We start from the raw sequence: 18,053 nt of genomic DNA on the forward strand, positions 1-18,053 counted from the left end.
TTTTTGACTGGAAGGTTTTTCTAATTGCTGACTAGTGGTTAGTCTTTCATAAACCATTTCTAAGAAGCTTGCTGAGAAAAGAACAGGAACACGTCACATTCCCACATAGCAAAATCTATGAAACATGAGAAAGCAAGATCTACAACTGGAGTTTATATGAGGAAGGAAGCGAAGGACTTGTTCCACCTCTAGCCAGGTTCAGCCCTGAGAACAGTTCCCACTCTGTTCCATTCAATTTCATCCCCCACCAATGTTCAACAGAGCTCACTGAAGATTAGGAGATTAGCGTCCATTTGGAGGTTTAAAAGTGCCAAAACAAAACACATGTGCAAAGTATAAAATCTAACAAAAAAGATGCTTTATTCATCATTAAAGACAATGTGAATTAAACGTGTAGCTTCACCTGAAAGAATCATGTTGTCTAAAAAGCAGGGTACCGAGTACAGATTCCTGTGGAACCCCACTGTGGGATTTCACTTTACTCCAAACGTTATGAAGTATTTCTGAACTAAATTAATTGTAATTTAAAAAGGTCCAATAAATGAAACGTATATTCAGTGTTGAAGTTAAACTTTAGTGTTTTTTTTTTGTTATTGTGGTACAATTAAAAGATGGCTACATACATTTTATTTTTGTGAGGTTGCTCAAATAACTTTTAAAAGTCTTGCCTATATTTGTGATCTGCTTGCGGCTCTAAACATCCCCACATGTGCAGAAGAACGTCAACAGAAAACCACAGTCTGCTCCCAGAAACAGTGAAGGGATAAGTGTTATAGTTTCAAGTGTTTTTTTTGTTTTTCCTGTCATTGGGTGCTTGGGAGGAAACCTTAACATAAAAAAAGAAAGTGAAACTCCTGTATCCTAGCATTAAACAGCTCTGGCCATGAGGGTTTGGATGCAGCCAGAAGAGGAGAGGCAGGAATGTCATCGACTTTCCAGTGTCCATTCAGAACTTGAGGACGCTGACAGCAGCTTTTAATTATTCACCATCTCTCCTCTTGACTCCTAAGGCAGGACACTAGTTGCAATCCACTGCAGAAAATCATCTGCATAATGTTCTCATCTTCCTCTGTTTGGGTAGAATCCCCCCATAATCTAAACATGTCAGGTTAGTTTTCCGTGGTGATGGGTTGTCGTTGTCCAGCGGCTATCTGACACCTCAACCCCAAACAGCAGGAGAGGAACTAATGTCTCTAACGTTCTGCTCTCTCTGCTTTTTCTCATAGTAGCTTCATCTGGTCTGTTCCTGTTTGGCTGTGACTCCATCCTGGAGAGAAATATCAGCTGTGCTGCTGCCATCAACACCTTTATTTCTAGATGTTGGAGCTTGGCCTGTTTTTCAGTGTGGTCCTGTTTCTCTGACTGTGACTAACTGGATGTGCTCTCTTCATCCTCTGACATTTGAGCTGGCCTTGAGCTCATCTGCCTGGCTGTGTGTTTCCTGGACGGGGCCGCCTGTGGAGCTGGTTGACAGTTGCCTTTTGTAAAAAGGGAGTTTTTCCTCTCCACTGTCGCTACAAGCATGCTTAGTGTGAGAGATTGCCTTTATGTCGATGAGTCAATGGAATCAACTAGTTTTCCTTAGATAGAAATCTTAGAATCAATCTGACTGGATGATCTGGTGAACTGTAAAGTTCCTTGAGATGACGTGTTGTGAATTAGTGCTACATAAATAGACTAAATTAAATTGAACACCAGCCCTATAGTGACAGTGTTAGAATTAAGTTCAGCAGTTAAAAACAAGCAACATGTTTTCTTAGAAAGCTATTGATGTCGTAAAAATTACAAAGACGCTTAGAGATGAAGCCTTTATAACATTTGTCCATCTCAATGCTGATGCAGTTGGTCAGTGAGAATTGTTGGCTTAGGAGCGGCTTGACACAGGAATGAGACATCTGTAAAGTCCTAATGGCTCTTCATGTGCAAACTCCAGCCTCAGTCCATTACTTGCCAAGTTCCCACAATTCTTGAAGGGATCTTGTTGATGGGTGTTTTCCATAAGCTATAAGTATGTGTGCTTACAGAGTACTACTTCAGTGGAGCGAGTCAGCGACCATCTTCCCCATGAAGGAAACACCTTTGCAGGTGTCTGTGTTCAACGTCACTACATGTTCATCCAGGAGGAAAGAATCCTGAAGCCAATTACTTGATGCTACAAGCTAGGTTTCCCCCGATGCAAACCTTTTAAATCTGTCCGGATGATCTGAGTGAACGGACCCCATAGAGAACTTTAAGAAGACGTGTTCTGCAGCGTTTAAAAGTTTCCGCTTCCATGATGGGTCCAAAGCAGGTCCTCCACTGGTAACCAACAGGTCTGTGGGAGGTAATGTAATCCCCAGCGATTACGTCGTCATTAAGGCCTCACCACTAAGCTGCCTGAGAGTAAACTTGAAACACAGGGTGTTTCAATAAGTGGGTGGAGTTACAGTCAACATAGACAGCGGCTGGACTTTGGAGGGAACTTGGCTGGAAAGGGGAGAACGTTCGACTGGCTTTCAGCCTGAAGGGAAACTTTTAAACCGCAACCTCTGTGTGTTTCAACTAAAGTGGCTTGCCTTCAAAATTGAGGCAATCCCTCACACTTCATACAAGTGTGAGGGATTGCCTTCAAGTCAACGAGTCGATGCAATCAACCGGTTTTCCTTAGAAATAAAATTTTGAAACAATTTAACTGTATGATTTGGTGAACTGTAAAGAGCCTTGAAATGACGTGTGTTGTGAATTGGCACTATAGAAATAAACTGAATTGAATTGGTTTGGAGTCAGTTGGCTTATCAGCGGTAAAAAGCCATGAGTTCCAAGAATTTAGTGGTTTTTTACCCCCTAAGAAATTGAATTTAAGATAGAAGTCTATAAGTGATAAACATATATAGTTTAATTTAATAATTGGGGACTAAATTAAATAACTTTTCTATCTGTATAGATCAGGGGTGGGTATCATGCAACTTTTAGAAGTGCCTTTGGTTCAACACACCTAAAACAATTAGATGATTGAGAGAACTCTGGAGAAACTGACTGCATGCTGAGGAGGTAACCCAGTCACTTGATTCAGGTGTGTTGGACCAAGGAGGAACCAAAAGTTGCACGATACCGGGCCTCAGGAACTGAAATTGCCCACCCCTGGTGTCTATAAATCTGTATGTTGTAGAGATAATCAACATCCCTGTCATCATGCTGCTTTACTCTTCACAAATAATCTGGGAGAATGATTTCAGCTCGAAAACTTTGAATGTAAGTTTCTTGCACATAATGGCTGGATGTGCTCTCTTCATCCTCTGACATGGGAGCTGACTCGGAGCTCGTCTGCCTGGCTGTGTGTTTCCTGGACGGGGCCGCCTTTTACAGCTGCTTTTTGTATCTCTGCTTCGGTCTCCTTGAACCCCAGTCGGCCTCAGCAGATGGCCGCTCACACTGAGCCTGGTTCTGCTGGAGGTTTCTTCCTGTTAAAAGGGAGTTTTTCCTCTCCACTGTCGCTACAAGCATGCTTAGTGTGAGGGATTGTCTTCGAGTCAATGCAATCAACTGGTTTTCCTTAAGATAGAAAACTTTGAATCAATCTGACCGTATGATCTAGTGAACTGTAAAGTGCCTTGAGATGACGTGTGTTGTGAATTGGTGCTATAGAAATAAACTGAATTGAATTGGTTGGTTCCATTAAAATGGAGCACTGTTAAAACTGAAGCTCTGTTGAGTTTAATTCATGCCGACTGTCCAGTGAAGCATTTAAAGAGGTGCACGATGCATGGATGTTAATGTGATCTGTGACCACTGCAATGTCGCCTAGATTTTAGAAATCCAGGTACCCTGAAAATCCAGCTGACTCCTGATGGAGGACAGAATATAATCAACATTTGATCAAAGGGAGGCAGGCCTCATTGTTCAGATGAGCTGCTGTTGAACTGTGGACCTACCAGAACTGAAAGTGAGAGGCTAAATAAAAGCGAACAGATCGATTTCCTGCCAATTTCAGTTCTCTAAAGACCAAACTTTGAATCCAGCTGCTGTGGTGGAAACAGTGCCCCAACTTCCCTTCCCCTCAGAGTGAAAACAGTCAGGAAACCCTTGGAGAGCAGCAGGGCTCTGTTCTACAAACCCTTTGATTGAAATGTCCGAGGGGCAGTGAAGTGAATGAACAGTCAGCTGTTTGATTATGTTTATCTCCAGAAGGGCTAAAACACTCCAGGTCGCTGAGATCAAGAGGTAGAGACCAAAGTAGGGAACCTTTATGTACATATTCACACAGTGTTGCTGCAGGACATCATTAAAAACAATAACAAAAAGACAGCTCCTTGGATATATTTACATCTCTGCTGTACATACATTATTACTAGACTGTGGACTCTCCAGGTCAGTAAAGGATTTGTTTCATCAAATACTCCCTAATTACAGGACTTTAAAAAAATCTAAATATATATCCATTTACATTTGTAGATTTAAAAAATAAAATCAAAGCCTCTGAAATGTTCAGGCTGATATAGTTTCTATACAGTGGCGTCTTCTCTTTTGATTGTTGAGCAGATTTCCTTTTCTCTTTTCCATTCCCCGTGTGTAAATAATTAGGCTTAGTATGATGAAAACATGCCAACGACCACGAAAACACAACGGGGAAAAAAGTATTACATACATATCATATGAGACTGTAGCTGCTGTGAGCTGGCGCCGTATAAATAAAGTGAATAAAGTTTCAGTATTTCATTAACTTCAGTGTCTCTACGCTGAACCAGTAGGTTTGAGATCTTCTGACCAAATGGACGACCAGTGTAGGTCCTTAGGCAAGATCCTTCATGCTAATGACATTTTAACATTATGTCTAGCTTTTACACTGCAAAGACGGTCTTTAATGAAGTGAATTTACTCTTAATTTGAGCAGGTAAATGTTTGCAAATGGAATTACTATTTTTACTCTTAGAATAAGATAATCAGATATTATGCACTCTGTATCTAAGCAGTTGTTTTTTCTTCTTTTAAATGTAAATTATCTCGTTTCAATTGCAAAATGTCTCACTTACCTCCTCAATTTAAGAAAAAATGCACTTATATTTAGGAAAAAAATGACTTATTTAGATTTACATTTTTTTTTGCAGTGTAAGACTTTTTGGATAAAAGTGTCTCTAAATGCATAACAAAAATATCAGCCAGAAAACTAAGATCAGATTATAAAGACGTTAACTTACAGGCCCCAGCTAGAAGGATGCTGATGAAAACACTTCTGTTTGATTTCATGTATTGTTCAGAAATAAATGGGTTAGCTGTTCTCTTTTTAAGTAAGGTTCCTCGATCAACGACGTTTAAAATATTCCACACTACAAAATAAGTGATGAAAGTATGTATGATTCATGCTGATAAATCTTATTGGTCTGACTCTGTATCTGTCAATACTCAAAGCTGCAGTATTACTGCTGTATGGATAATTTAAAAATTTTATGGGAACATCCCTAGTAACTATAACCCCAGACTTTAATCGCATGTTTGGTGTTTAGATCAAAACTTGGCTTTATGGGTGAAAGATTTTTGAGAGAAAAAAAAAAAAACTATTTTTTATTCAGGAAACTTTTATCTGTTTGCAACTTGAAAATCAAAAATTTTAACCAAAATTAAAAATAAAACCTTTGAAATATCAGAATTATGGATTTTCATCATCCGAGGCTGCATAGGAAGCCTAAAAGTCCAACCATGGAAGCCATAAAGATCAAATCACCAACATCTAGAGAAAGAATTGCTCAAAGGTCACCAGAACATGGAAAACCACTGAAGTCTGAGAAAAAAAACTCACTTTTTGAAAACCAGAGGAACTTGGTTCTGATGTGGGTCCACAAAACCCACACCAGCACCACAAGGTCAGGAACCATGAAACTAAATGGAGGTTGTCTCTAACCGGACCGTGCTTCAGAAGAGACAGGAACACAGCTGGCATGTAAGGAGCTATATTTCTTCTAAAGCAGAAAGTCCCCTGCCAGGAACAGGAACCAATCAGAGGCCGGAAATCAGCTGAGTTTTCAGCTGAGCACCATCCTCGTTGGTTCTTAGGGAAAAGTCTAACTTTGTTCTCCACTATTTGGGGACCTTTAAGGATAAATACTGCTTTAATTCAGAAAGAATCCACCTTTAACTCTATCTAATGTATTTAGGGCTCATTAGTGCAGTTTGACACTCCAGGGGGAAACTTTAAGAGGAGTGATGACAGACTGAACTGTTTCCAGAGTAAAAGAAAAAAGCTTCAATCTGCAGAATCATGTAATAACATGAAGATTCTGATAAAACATGTTGACCCAGAGCATAACTGTCCCTTCTGGGCCCTCAGCTAGGGGGCACTCTTCAAAAAACCGGTGGATTGTTAGTTCAAGCCGTTTGCCACCAAAACCAAAATGCTTTGAATAAAGAGCTTGTAATGCAGTGGTTCTGACCCAACAAGGTTGTCCAGGTGACAGAGGCTCAATTAAAAGTGTGGCTACTGTAGCTTATGGTCTGGGTCCAGACTGAGAGCATCAGACACTTCATAACAAGATCTGAACCCAAAAGCACCAGAACCCTCAAACAAGCTAAAAGCTGCTGCACAGCTGATTACAGTGGTCCAACTAAGATTCAATCAGACCAACAATCTGATCCAGGGTCTGTGGAAAGTTGCTCTACACAAAACAAAACAAGGCTCCAGAACCAGGTCCAGTACTGGTCCACAAGCCCAGCAACATTTGCACCTCTGGAGAACAGTGATTCAGGAAGAAATGCTCAAAAATAAGATCAGAAAAAAAGAAACACACTAAGACTCCTAGTAAACCAACAGAGCAGTTCTTGCTCCAACATAATCAGAACCTATGAATTTCTGAAGAGGAGAACAAAACAGTAACAGGGAAGGTTGGATCTTTTAAGACACCTTCAATTAAAACCATTTGGAATATCAGACCTTAACATAAAGCCTGACCCCTGCTGAACAACGGGAAGGCCTGCCGAACACAGGGCCCGTCGGCTACCTCCTTTGGTCCTTCTGACCCCAGGCTCATAATCTTTGGTAAATTAAATAAAGTTAGGTGAGGAAAAAAAACAAACCAAAACAAATTTTAAAACCCTTCAACAACAGGTTCTGGGAATCTATTGGTTCTTCAGACACAGTCAGAGCCGATTGTCTTCTTATGAAGCAGATGGGTCCTGAAGGACCCACGTCAGAACAGGAAAACGCCAAACTGTTAAAGTCAACAAAGCAATTCACAACAGGCAGAAATCTATGATTATAACCCATAGTTCTAAATAATTTAAAGTCTGATCAGTAGCTAACACATTAGTAGACCTTTTACTTCTCTTCTATCTCACTGCTGTCCCATCGTTTGTACATCAAACCTTTAAACTCCAAAAAAAGTTGGTCAACTTCTCCATGTGACCACTGGAGCAGAGCTGAGCTGCGAGTCCTGCTCTCCAGTGAAATGCTACGTAGAAGAAGATGATGATGATCAGCTGATTTCCGGTTCCACCTGGTCAGCTGGGAAATGATGGCGCACAGCAGCAGCTATTCCCACACAAGAGGAGACGGAGGCATTTCAGAGGGCTGAGCCACGGTGGAGCTGTTGGGAAGCAGGGGAACAAATAACTGGGATTACTGGGAAGGAGTTGCCTGACTTTTAGCTCTGAGCTAATGATGCTAACATGGTAAACTTCAAACTTAAATATAAAATATTAAAATATGAAATTATTAAATACTGTTCAGAAAATGATCAGTGTTTTTAATTAAGAGTAATTTTCATGTGAATGATCTTTACTGGAGGCATCCATGTTTGTCAAAGAACACTACTGCCACCTACTGGTTTGTGACGTCACGGTGCGGTATCGGCTGTTGATCAAGTCCCAAGTACCGTGACGTCATTGCCGGAAGATGGCAGGAGGAAAGGGTTACTGTGTTTAGGCAAAAATGGCCGCTCCCAGACTCAAACGTATTAATTTTAGATATAAATAATGATCTGTTGATTATTCCTTGCTGACCGGACTTTTCCTTTACACATACATAAAGATGGCGGTCCGTGATGTTAATGTCATCAGAAAGTTTATAACGTTAGTCGTCCTACAGCCTGTAAAGGAAAAGACCGTTTTCCGCATGGCAGCATCTGGACCGAAGATGATGGCAACTTTCACATGTGCTTCAACTAAGACACTAATTAAATGTTTAGAAATTAGGGCTGAAACAATTAATCGGATTAATTGTGATTAATTGATTATTGAAAAAAAATCATCAACTAATTTAGTAACTGATTAATCGTTAGCTGGAGTATAGAGACTGTGAAACATGCCTTTAGCTGACAGGCGACCCAGTTACAGCAGTTATTATACCAAAATTGCAACAAAAAAATATATATTTTGAATTTAAGATAAGAAAAATGTTTTCATGTGTCAATATGCTCAATCCAGAACTCCTCAAATGAAAAAGTTTCAGTTCCACCTGGTTTCGTTTAGTAGAAAAAAAAATCTTCTTTAAGAAACCTTTGGCTGTCCGATTATTAATCGATTAATTGTAAAAATAATTAACAGATTAAGCAGCACCACAAGACAGAGGGAATAATCAGCATAATCAGCGTCTGTTCGCTGTAGCAAAGTGTGAGCTCGCGTGGACATTGATTTAGTTTCTGTCAGGCTGCATTTGCTCATTAGAGGTCCATGTAAGAAATTCAACGTTTGCTGCTTTGAACAGAGACTGCTTTATAATAGATTTGCAAAATCATTGTAAGTTGCAGCCCTATTAGAAAGCAAATATAAGCGTCAGATATTACCCATTAAAAAACAAGCTTGGTTCTCACTATAATAAAATTAAGTATATTTTCATACTACAGTCCAATTACATGCTGTATGCGCAGCAAAACCGGGGACAGTTTTAACGCAGGCATTTCTTACTCCATAAACCAGAGAGCACACACTGACCTCTAGTGGCAGAACTCTAAAGTTAACAAAATAGTAAGAAGCTCTGGGTTTCCACCTGTTAAGGCCTTCCCTCTGACCCCAGCAGCCTTTAAAATGAATGGTGAAGAACACGACTAAATGCAGGGCATTAAAAATAAGGTTCATCCCAACGAATACTGTTTGAAAATCAGTGTAGTTTGTTTTTTTCTTCATTATGTCAAAAAAGTTAATAAACAATCCACTGGACTCTGTTTCCAAGTTTGAAGACGTTTTGCTTCCCATCTAGAAAACGTTCTCAATTCAAAATGTCAGAAATATCATTGAGTTCCAGGCTTTATACAGTAGCTCAGCAAACTCCTCATTTAGAAAACATGCAAATAGAAACGGACGAACAGGTCCACCCCTTTGGAATGGGGGTCATTTGGGTTCTTTTGTTAGCCTGTAACAGCCGATACCGGTCTATGTCTCTGAAAGGGGGTCAGAATTTTTCGCCTGGCTGAATAGGGGAGGTCTTTTTTTTCCCCTGTAAAGGGGTCGGGGTTGCGATGATAGGGGGAAGGGATCAATCAATCGCTGCATTGTAGGTTTTTTGGAAGCTAAAACTGGTGGACTAATATTTGAGCTTTCAAAAACCTACAATGCAGCAATTGAGTTGATCCCTTCCCCCTATCATCGCAACCCCGACCCCTTAACAGGGAATGTTCCGCCTTAAAATAGCATTTCAGAGAGTATAAATTTCAAAATTTTCCTATGCTGCACAAAGCCTAAAGATGTGATACACCACGGTGTAAACTCTGAAATTTTCTTAGCTAAAAGCCTGACTGAGACACTAATAAAGTAAATCTGCTTTCTCCCATTTTTGGGCAAAGAGCTTATAGAGACTCTGCTCTAAAGTAAAAAAGGACTAAAAAGCTTTTCTTATAAAAATAGTTGAAGACGTTAGTGTTTGGTAAGAAAGTGTCTCCTCACCTTATGAAGCTTTTGAAAGCAGCTGACTGAGGGTTGATGCAGAGGGGAACTTGACTCCCCTTTTGTTGTTCCAAAATAAACTGATGGATGATCTCTGTTTGGGGAAACAAACAAAATCAAACTTCAAAACATTTCCAATCAAGTATAAGGTCTCTTAGTGCCTCGATCAGCACACAAAAAAAAAAAAAAAAAAAAAAAAAAAAAAAAAAAAAAAAAAAATGTATGTTGTTGTTGGGGAGTGGCAGCCTAGTGGTTAGGGTATAGGGCTTTCAATCCTGAGATTGTGAGTTCGATCCCCCACTCCCACAGACTGCCACTCTGGGTCCCTGAGCAAGACCCTTAACCTCACACTGCTCCCCGGGCGCCTCACAATGGCAGCTCACTGCTCCCCAAGGGGATGGGTTAAATGCAGAGAAGTAATTTCCCTCTGGGATTATTAGAGTATATCAAAAAAAAAAAAAAAAAAATTAAAAGTCAAGTTGTTTGTTTTAAACGAAAAACGTTCCATTCACCCATCCTGTATTTACTAAAAAAAAAAGCAACGGCTAAGATGCCAAAATTGTTGAGAATTAAATTCTTTTTTTGGATTTGTCATTAATAAAAACTAAATGTAATACCCATCTTGTTTATCTTTCTGTTTTGAAAACAGTACACAGAAAATGTGTATTTTTCAATAATATTTTGGCTAGTGATTAATCAAAATTAATTCAAGAAACCTTGTGATTAATTAGATTAAACATTTTAATCGTTTGACAGCCCTACTTGAAAGTAACCCGAAACGGGGAGCAGAGATCATTCTCAGATATCTTTATATTTTTACGAAACAAACAATAATGCCCTCACACTCAGTGGTGGGAGAAAACCCTGCTCTGCCTTGAGACCCACTGAAGGGTTCTGAATAAATGCACATACAGAGTTATGATCCCAGAAAACTTATTTTATGGCAGCCAGAGCAGGAAAAACTAAAATCAATGAATGCATCTTCAATCAAATAATTATTTTGTCCAACTTTTCATTATTATTAACAGACCAGAATGAATCTGGCCCCAAATACAGAACTGACAGGACCTCACTAGGGCTGCAACAACGAATCGATAAAAATCGACTTTTAAAAGCGTTGGCAACGAATTTAATCATCGATTAGTTGTGTCGCGCGATTAATGCGTCATCCGCCGCCGCCGTCATCCCGGGGAAGAAAAAAAAATATGGCGGAGCGAGTCAGCGCCGCAGTTGCAGTGTTGCCAACTCAGCGACTTTTCAGACCCCTCCAGCGACTATTTTTTTTAAAAGCTACTAGCGACAAATCTGGCGACTTTTGACGGTGTCACTGGCGGCTTTTGGAGACTCTTACGTGAAAGCGTGTATCGTTCCTACTCTTCTCCTACAGCGGCAGCTGCTGCCGTGGGGCGCCTCCCCCATCCCAACGCCTTTCTCCCTCTCCCACAGGAATCCCTCTCAGCGCTGCAGTCCGAGCCGCAGGATTTTAGTGAGGAGTTTACCCTCAGCGTCCAGACTGCAAATGAAGCGCGCATGCCCCGGGATTGACGGCGCAAATTGATCACAATAATTAAAATAGCCTGCGCTTTGTAAAGTGAAAAAAGTCGTAACATGCAACTTTTGTAAAAACAAATGAACATGGCACCTGTTATGACGCAGCACCTGAAAAGAAAACACGTTGGAGCCTTCAATGGCAGTGAATAGAGCTGATCAGCAGGATGAGTAACCATGTTTTTTTCATTTTAAAGTGGGGAAACGTAAGTTAGTTTCTCAGGTAGCTCGTCTGATGCTTTCCTTAGCTTGTTAGTAGGTTACAGACAGTGATAAGGTTGGCTACTTATTTTACTTTTAATTTCATTTGAATTAGCTTAAGCAGCGTTTATATTTTCTTTATAAATAAATTAGTTTGCAAATTATGAGGGCAAGGCTTTTAAAGTTTAAATCTTCTGGCAAAGATAAAGTAAAGAAGATCCTGCAATTTATGGAAGTAAAGCAGAATAAAATCCAGCAAGATCAGTAATATGTCAATTAATTATCTGCCACATTCCCATGTAAATATCTGTCTTTGGAGGATGTGTTTTTTAGCACCCCTAGTTCTCTCATTTTTATTCCAAATACAATTTATAATTTGAATCACAGGGCTAGTATTTTCTCAAGTAGCAACTTTAACTGCTATACTTTCCTGTCTTAAAAGGCAGAACTCTTCTAGTCTAAAAAAAACCTCATTTGTTGAAATGGGGGGGGGGGGGGGGGGGGGGGGGGGGGGGGCTATTGTTTGAACCCCTTAGGGGCTTTAAAAAACAAAAATGCCTGTCTCTTTTTGCGCTTTATGAAACAAAGTAGCCTATATTTTGTGGATGTACAGCTACATTTCTCATGTAAGTTTGCGTAGTTTTAACACAAACATTTATTTTTCATATTGCACCAGTACAGTTAATGAGAAACCTGTACTTGTGTGCTTGTTTGTTCTGTCTAAAATGTTTATTTTGGAATGAAGAGGTTAATATAAAAAAAATATTTTGTGTCCGATTCATCGATTAATCGAAAAAATAATCGGCCGATTCATCGATTTTCAAAATAATCGTTAGTTGCAGCCCTAGACCTCACAAAGCTTACCTTTGACTTGTCTCACAGACGTCAGGTTTTTCTCAAAGCCATCATCAAACTTGGAGTTTGTGACCGGTTCAAAGTCACTGGTATAGACGCGGCCAGAGGACGTGGTGTAGCAGCATTTGCACATGCATGTATGGTAGCGGAGTCGACCCTCGTGTAGGTAAGGGTGGGCCAGGGCATCCTTGGCAGAAATCCTCTTCGACTACAAACCAATGAATTACACACGTTTCATTTAGAGCTAGAAAGTCATACAATAAAGCAGTTCAAACATCTGCAGACCAACAACATTTAATTACATACAGTATATATATATATACTTTTAACAGGAAAAACAACCTTGTCATGTTTTAAGTTCTAAGTTCTACATGGTTTTAAATACAGATAATCTTCGGCGGGGATCCTAAAATCTCTGTCTCACCAGTAACACAGAAATCAAATGAATTCACATGAAGGTCTGACAGGGGCTTCAGGAAACCCAGTAGATCATATCCAGTCATTGGGACTGCAGGACTAACTCCTCCTGGTTACAGTGGGTAGTAGCTTGTAGTTTTTTCAGGCCCTGATCACCTGATTTCAAAACTCGTTGTCTGGATTTAAGCAGGTGCAATTTTGAAATCTGGTTAAGCTGTAATAGAACCAGGGGCCAGGGAAAGTGGATTAGATGGTGCACATTTTATTTTAAGACTCCTTTATTCTTGACAATCATTTTTCTAAAGTGGGCAGTGCAGGTAAATACTCTAGCGTTCAGTGTTCAATGGCATCTAAAAACAGCTGAAGGTTGGATCTTAAAATACCTCCAAAGATATCATCTGCCAGCAAGTATAAATTAATTCTGCATGGCTGAAAATCTCAAGTATAATCAGAACCATTTAGAGCTCAAGCTTGAGGTCATTACACAATGATTACAATACTCTCAATTTATTTTCTGTTGACAAAAGGATTCCTTTATTTGATTGTGCTAGCTTAAAATGGTAGGCTGGACAGAGTTCAGCTCTTGTTAAAAGGGAACAGCTGTCTATTGTTGTTCACATCAGTTCACTCAGCAGCAAAACCTACACATTATGCCTCATGAATAGCTTCATTCATGGCTGTCAGATTCCCATCCTCTCTGACCTGGCGTCACTAAGGGCCTGTTGTGGCTATTTATGTCATATTTTTAAAATTGTAAGTTCCATTCATTTACTTGTTTCGCTAGAAAGAATATATTTCAGTTTGGGACAGAAATCTGTAGTTTCTATATTTAGAATTGTTTATATTTCTTTTAAACCCTCCCATTCCTTTAAGAGATTCAGAACAGGCGTGATGGAGGAGGCTTTTGTAAAATGACTGGCGTGATCATGGGAGGTTTTGTAAAACGATTTTTGACCAACTTATATATATATATATATATTAGGGTTGTCAAAAGTATCGAAACTCAAAAAAGTATCGATAATAAAATGTTTTATCCGGATACAATACTCGTTTTTAAAAGTATCGATACAGTGCCACCACCAGTGGCACCTAAGCAGTCATTCATCTAAAGTGCAGAATAGAGGACAATGCACTTTCAGAACACTGTGTGATTGAATAATTCTACGCACTTTTCAGTTTCAGACTTTTTTTTTGTAAGAGGTGCAGCTGCTGAGAATTATTTTTGTTTCTTAACCGGTTTGGCTAGTTTCATTGTTATGTGTGCGAAGCATAGCCAAGGAAGGAACACTTCATTTTAATTTTATACGTTTTTTATCAAGCTTGCTCAATATTGTGCACAGCATACAACCTTTATTGTATTTATTTATTCATGAAAATATTTCTGTAGAATTTTGGAGTCTTTGTTTTTATCCTCGTGGTATCGAAAATGGTATCGAGTATCGAATATTTTCCTTAGTATCGGTATCCAGTTGAAAAGTTTAGTATCGTGACAACCCTAATATATATATATATATATATATATATATATATATATATATAGAAAAAGCTTCCTGGACGTAAAGCGAAACGTCTTCAAACTTGGAAACAAAGTCCAGTGGATTGTTTTTTTTACTTTTTTTGGAATGACTATGACCTCGATGACTGAGATTCTTTTCCAGATCATAGGTCATGTTGATTCAAAGTTTTCAAAGTAAAAATTAACAATATTTACCCTAAATTTGAGTAGGTAATTAAGCTGATTTGCCAATGGAACGACTATATTTACTCTTAAAATAAGATGATTAGATAAAATGCACTTGACAATGCATAATTTTGCCTTATTTTAAATGTCAATTTTATTCCACTGGGAAAGTATCTCAATTACCTCATCAATTCAAGAAAAGAATACTTATTTTAAGGAAAAAATTACATACAGGGGTGTCAAGTCGCACGGCGGTTAGCGCACACGACCCATCTATGGCCTTAGTCCTCTACGCGGCCGACCCGGGTTCGAATCCGACCTGTGGTGCTTTGCAATATGTCACTCCCCCTCTCTCATACCCCCTTTCCTGTCAGCCTACTGTCTAAAAAACAAGCCACTAATGCCGCAAAAACTCAAAAAAAAAAAATTAAAAATTACATACAGATTTCTATTTTTTGAAGAGTGTGAGCAAATTTTGAAGGTGAAATATCCATGTTCAACTATGCTATACAAAAAATAAGGTTTATATTCAATGATTAAATTATAAGTAAACTAAATCATCATGCTTTTGTTGCGTGTGTCTCATGGGAAGCACAAAAACTCATTACATGAAGGGATTGGGGTTCCATGCAACCTGTATGAACCATTATCAGGTTATGTATAGTGGGAGGGTTGGTAGCAGCCCACTGCTCCCCATTGTTGGACAATAAGGCGATTTACATTACTATGGTTTACCTTAACCCAGGAGGAACCTGACAGACTAAGGCCCCGTCCACATGAAATCAAAACGAACACGAAACGCTAATATTTTCCAGAACGTTTGTCGTAAAGACGGAGACGTAAAATAAATGTGATCGTCCACACGAATGCATGAAAATGCTGCAAAATGTATGCCAGGCCTGTAAGTGGCGCTGTGGTGCCAAAGCAAAAATAGGCGACGAAATGTTGGGCATGCGCAGTAATATTTATGCATGGTTGCCCTGTGGGTCCATTTTCGTGGTTCAGTCAAATTCAGGTGCTGAACTATGTGGTCGATATTGCTCTGTTCTTCCTGGAGATATTCCAGAAGAAGAAGATTCTGTTGTAAGCCCGACAGCAGGGTGAGTAGCATGAGCAGCAACCATTCAACACAGTACGGCGCCATTGTTGTTGTGATACTGTGTCGCGCATGCGTGTTTAGAGGCGACGCTATGACGCATGCGTGTAAGAAAAAAAATGAGGTTAGAGCTTAAAGATGGAAACGCGAAAACGGCGTTTCAAAATCTTCCCACTCTGATGGCTTAATAAAAAAAAAGATAGTTCACAGACCCCCGAAACGCCGGCTTCGTATGGATGAGAGGTAAGGTTTCCTTTGAGGTGGAGACAATTCTACTGATAAGGTGTAATTATAGAAAAGGAATGACTTACTGGATCAAACACCAGCATCCTGCATAAGAGATGAACTGCTTCATGGGTTGCCTGGCTGGAAAGTGTGTAGAGAACAGGAAGGGATGGCTGTAGAGAAAAAAAAAAACATAGAAAGGAGTGAAACCTGGACCACTTCAGGAACTCTTAGATGAGCTAAACCAGCCTGTAGGTTGGAATAAGTCCACAATATACATGATTACACAACTAAAGCTTATCACTAATTTTTAAGGCAACGCCCCATATTTCAAGAAGCTTTCCAGTTTTAGGCAAATATTCCTGTATTGTAATGACCTCAGTGAAGCAAAGAAGCACAAAAACACTAATGTCTACAATAAAAGGCACGTCCATAGTGGTCAAAGAAAAAGCCTTTGGGAAAAAAATGGAATCTAAATGATTCAAACATCATTACCAGACTGGTTACCTGTTTCTGAGTTCCTCTGAGAATGTGAGCGCGAGCTCCTTCACATGCCGTCCGCATTGCCTCCATAGAAGGCGTCCCCAGTAGGTCAGTGATTAAATCCAGCTAAAGGCGGGAAGAAAAAAAAAAATCATCCCAGAAATAATTCAAAACTGTTTGAGTTTCCCATATTCTGTTTGACGGTAAAATAAATCACATGAGGCTTCGCTCCACCACAGAAAGGCGACTCCCCTAAACATTGTCTAGTTTCATATTGAAGATATTGATCAATAATCATCATCATCATGATGATTTCATCAATATGAAACTAGATACGTCACCACAGTAGGGAGACAGGTGGAGGTAGAGCGTTAACAGCCCAATCCAGTGGGGGAGAATTTCAATCCGGATAGAAGTTTCTCCTAGGCTCTACCGTTCTTTTTTTTCTAGCTTGTTCTTTTTTTTCTAGCTTTTCATGGTACTGGTAGCTTGTATTTCAGCGAAGCACACCCCTGACTCTACCCTTCTTATACTTCCTTCATACTACTAAGGTTATCCTATTTTCTGCATTTGTGCTGCTATAGGCTTAGACTGCTGGAGGACACAAGGATCCCTTTTCATCATTCATCTCTATTCTCCCATTCTGCAGTATTTCTTAGTTCAATTTCTAACATTCTGCTCTCTCTGCTTTTTCTCACAATAGAAGCTCCCTCTGGTCTGTTCCTCTTTGGCTATGACATCATCCTGGAGAGAAATATCAGCTGTGCTGCTTCCATCAACACCTTTGTTTATAGATGTTGGATCTTGGCCTCTTTTCAGTGTATTCTTGTTGCTCTGACTGTGACTAACTGCATGTGCTCTCCTTTACTCTCTGACATGGGAGCTGGCTCACAGCCTTTCCACCTGGCTGCGTCTTTCCTGAACAGGGCCACCTGGGGAGCTAGTTGACAGCGGGTTGACCTTTTATATCTCTGCTTCCTTTTCTTTTTCCACTTCTGTCTCCTTGAACCCCAAATAGCAGATGGCCGCTCACACTGAGCCTGGTTCTGTTTGAGGTTTCTTCCTGTTAAAAGGGAGTTTTCCTCTCCACTGTCACTAAAAGCATGCTTAGTGTGAGGGATTGCTTTCAAGTAGATGAGTCGATTCAATCAACTGGTTTTCCTTAGAAAACTTTTAACCAATTTGACTGTATGATCTGGTTGAATCGTTTCTGTAAATGCCTTGAAGATGACGTATTGTGAATTGGCGCTATATAAATAAACTGAATTGAATTGATACGTCACCTCTAGAGAGATTACCTGCTGAATGGGACTTTGAGCTTGGAAGAGGATACGCCGACCCAGCAGCTCTGCGAAGATGCAGCCCACAGACCAAATATCGATGGAGTAGGTGTAATGGCGGCTGCCCATAAGGATCTCTGGTGCTCTGTAGTACTGTGTCACCACTTCCTGAGTCATGTGTCGGGACTCATCCGACTCCTCCACACGGGCCAGCCCAAAATCACAGATCTAAACAGATAGACAGCAACATCTGTAAATCCTCTCAAAGATTTTCCTTTTTCATTGACTTTGTCGTTTTTCTTTGCTGAGACTAAACATCTTTTTAATAATATCTCAACTGGGTCTATGATGACAATGGAAAAAACATACTTTTTTTTTCATCTTGAAGAATCAATTTATGAATAGAATTTCTTAAACATAA

At 39.7% G+C, this 18,053-nt stretch overlaps 1 protein-coding gene across 1 annotated transcript in view; it reads right to left on the minus strand.

The window, feature by feature from the left end:
- Positions 1 to 5,587: 5,587 nt before the first annotated feature.
- nlk2 (nemo-like kinase, type 2) overlaps positions 5,588 to 18,053 on the minus strand; it is a 36,242-nt gene continuing 23,776 nt past the window's right edge. Inside the window, exons 6-11 of the mRNA XM_038303000.1 lie at positions 17,651 to 17,860; positions 16,377 to 16,478; positions 15,956 to 16,042; positions 12,460 to 12,658; positions 9,847 to 9,940; positions 5,588 to 7,553 (exon numbers count right to left, since the gene is read on the minus strand). Of these exons, the coding sequence (XP_038158928.1) occupies positions 7,499 to 7,553; positions 9,847 to 9,940; positions 12,460 to 12,658; positions 15,956 to 16,042; positions 16,377 to 16,478; positions 17,651 to 17,860 (747 nt within the window). The 3' untranslated portion in view covers positions 5,588 to 7,498. The remainder of the gene's footprint in view (positions 7,554 to 9,846; positions 9,941 to 12,459; positions 12,659 to 15,955; positions 16,043 to 16,376; positions 16,479 to 17,650; positions 17,861 to 18,053) is intronic.

This window comes from Cyprinodon tularosa, unplaced genomic scaffold (assembly GCF_016077235.1).
Source record: "Cyprinodon tularosa strain WSP-4 unplaced genomic scaffold, ASM1607723v1 ctg500, whole genome shotgun sequence".
Lineage (NCBI taxonomy): Eukaryota > Metazoa > Chordata > Actinopteri > Cyprinodontiformes > Cyprinodontidae > Cyprinodon > Cyprinodon tularosa.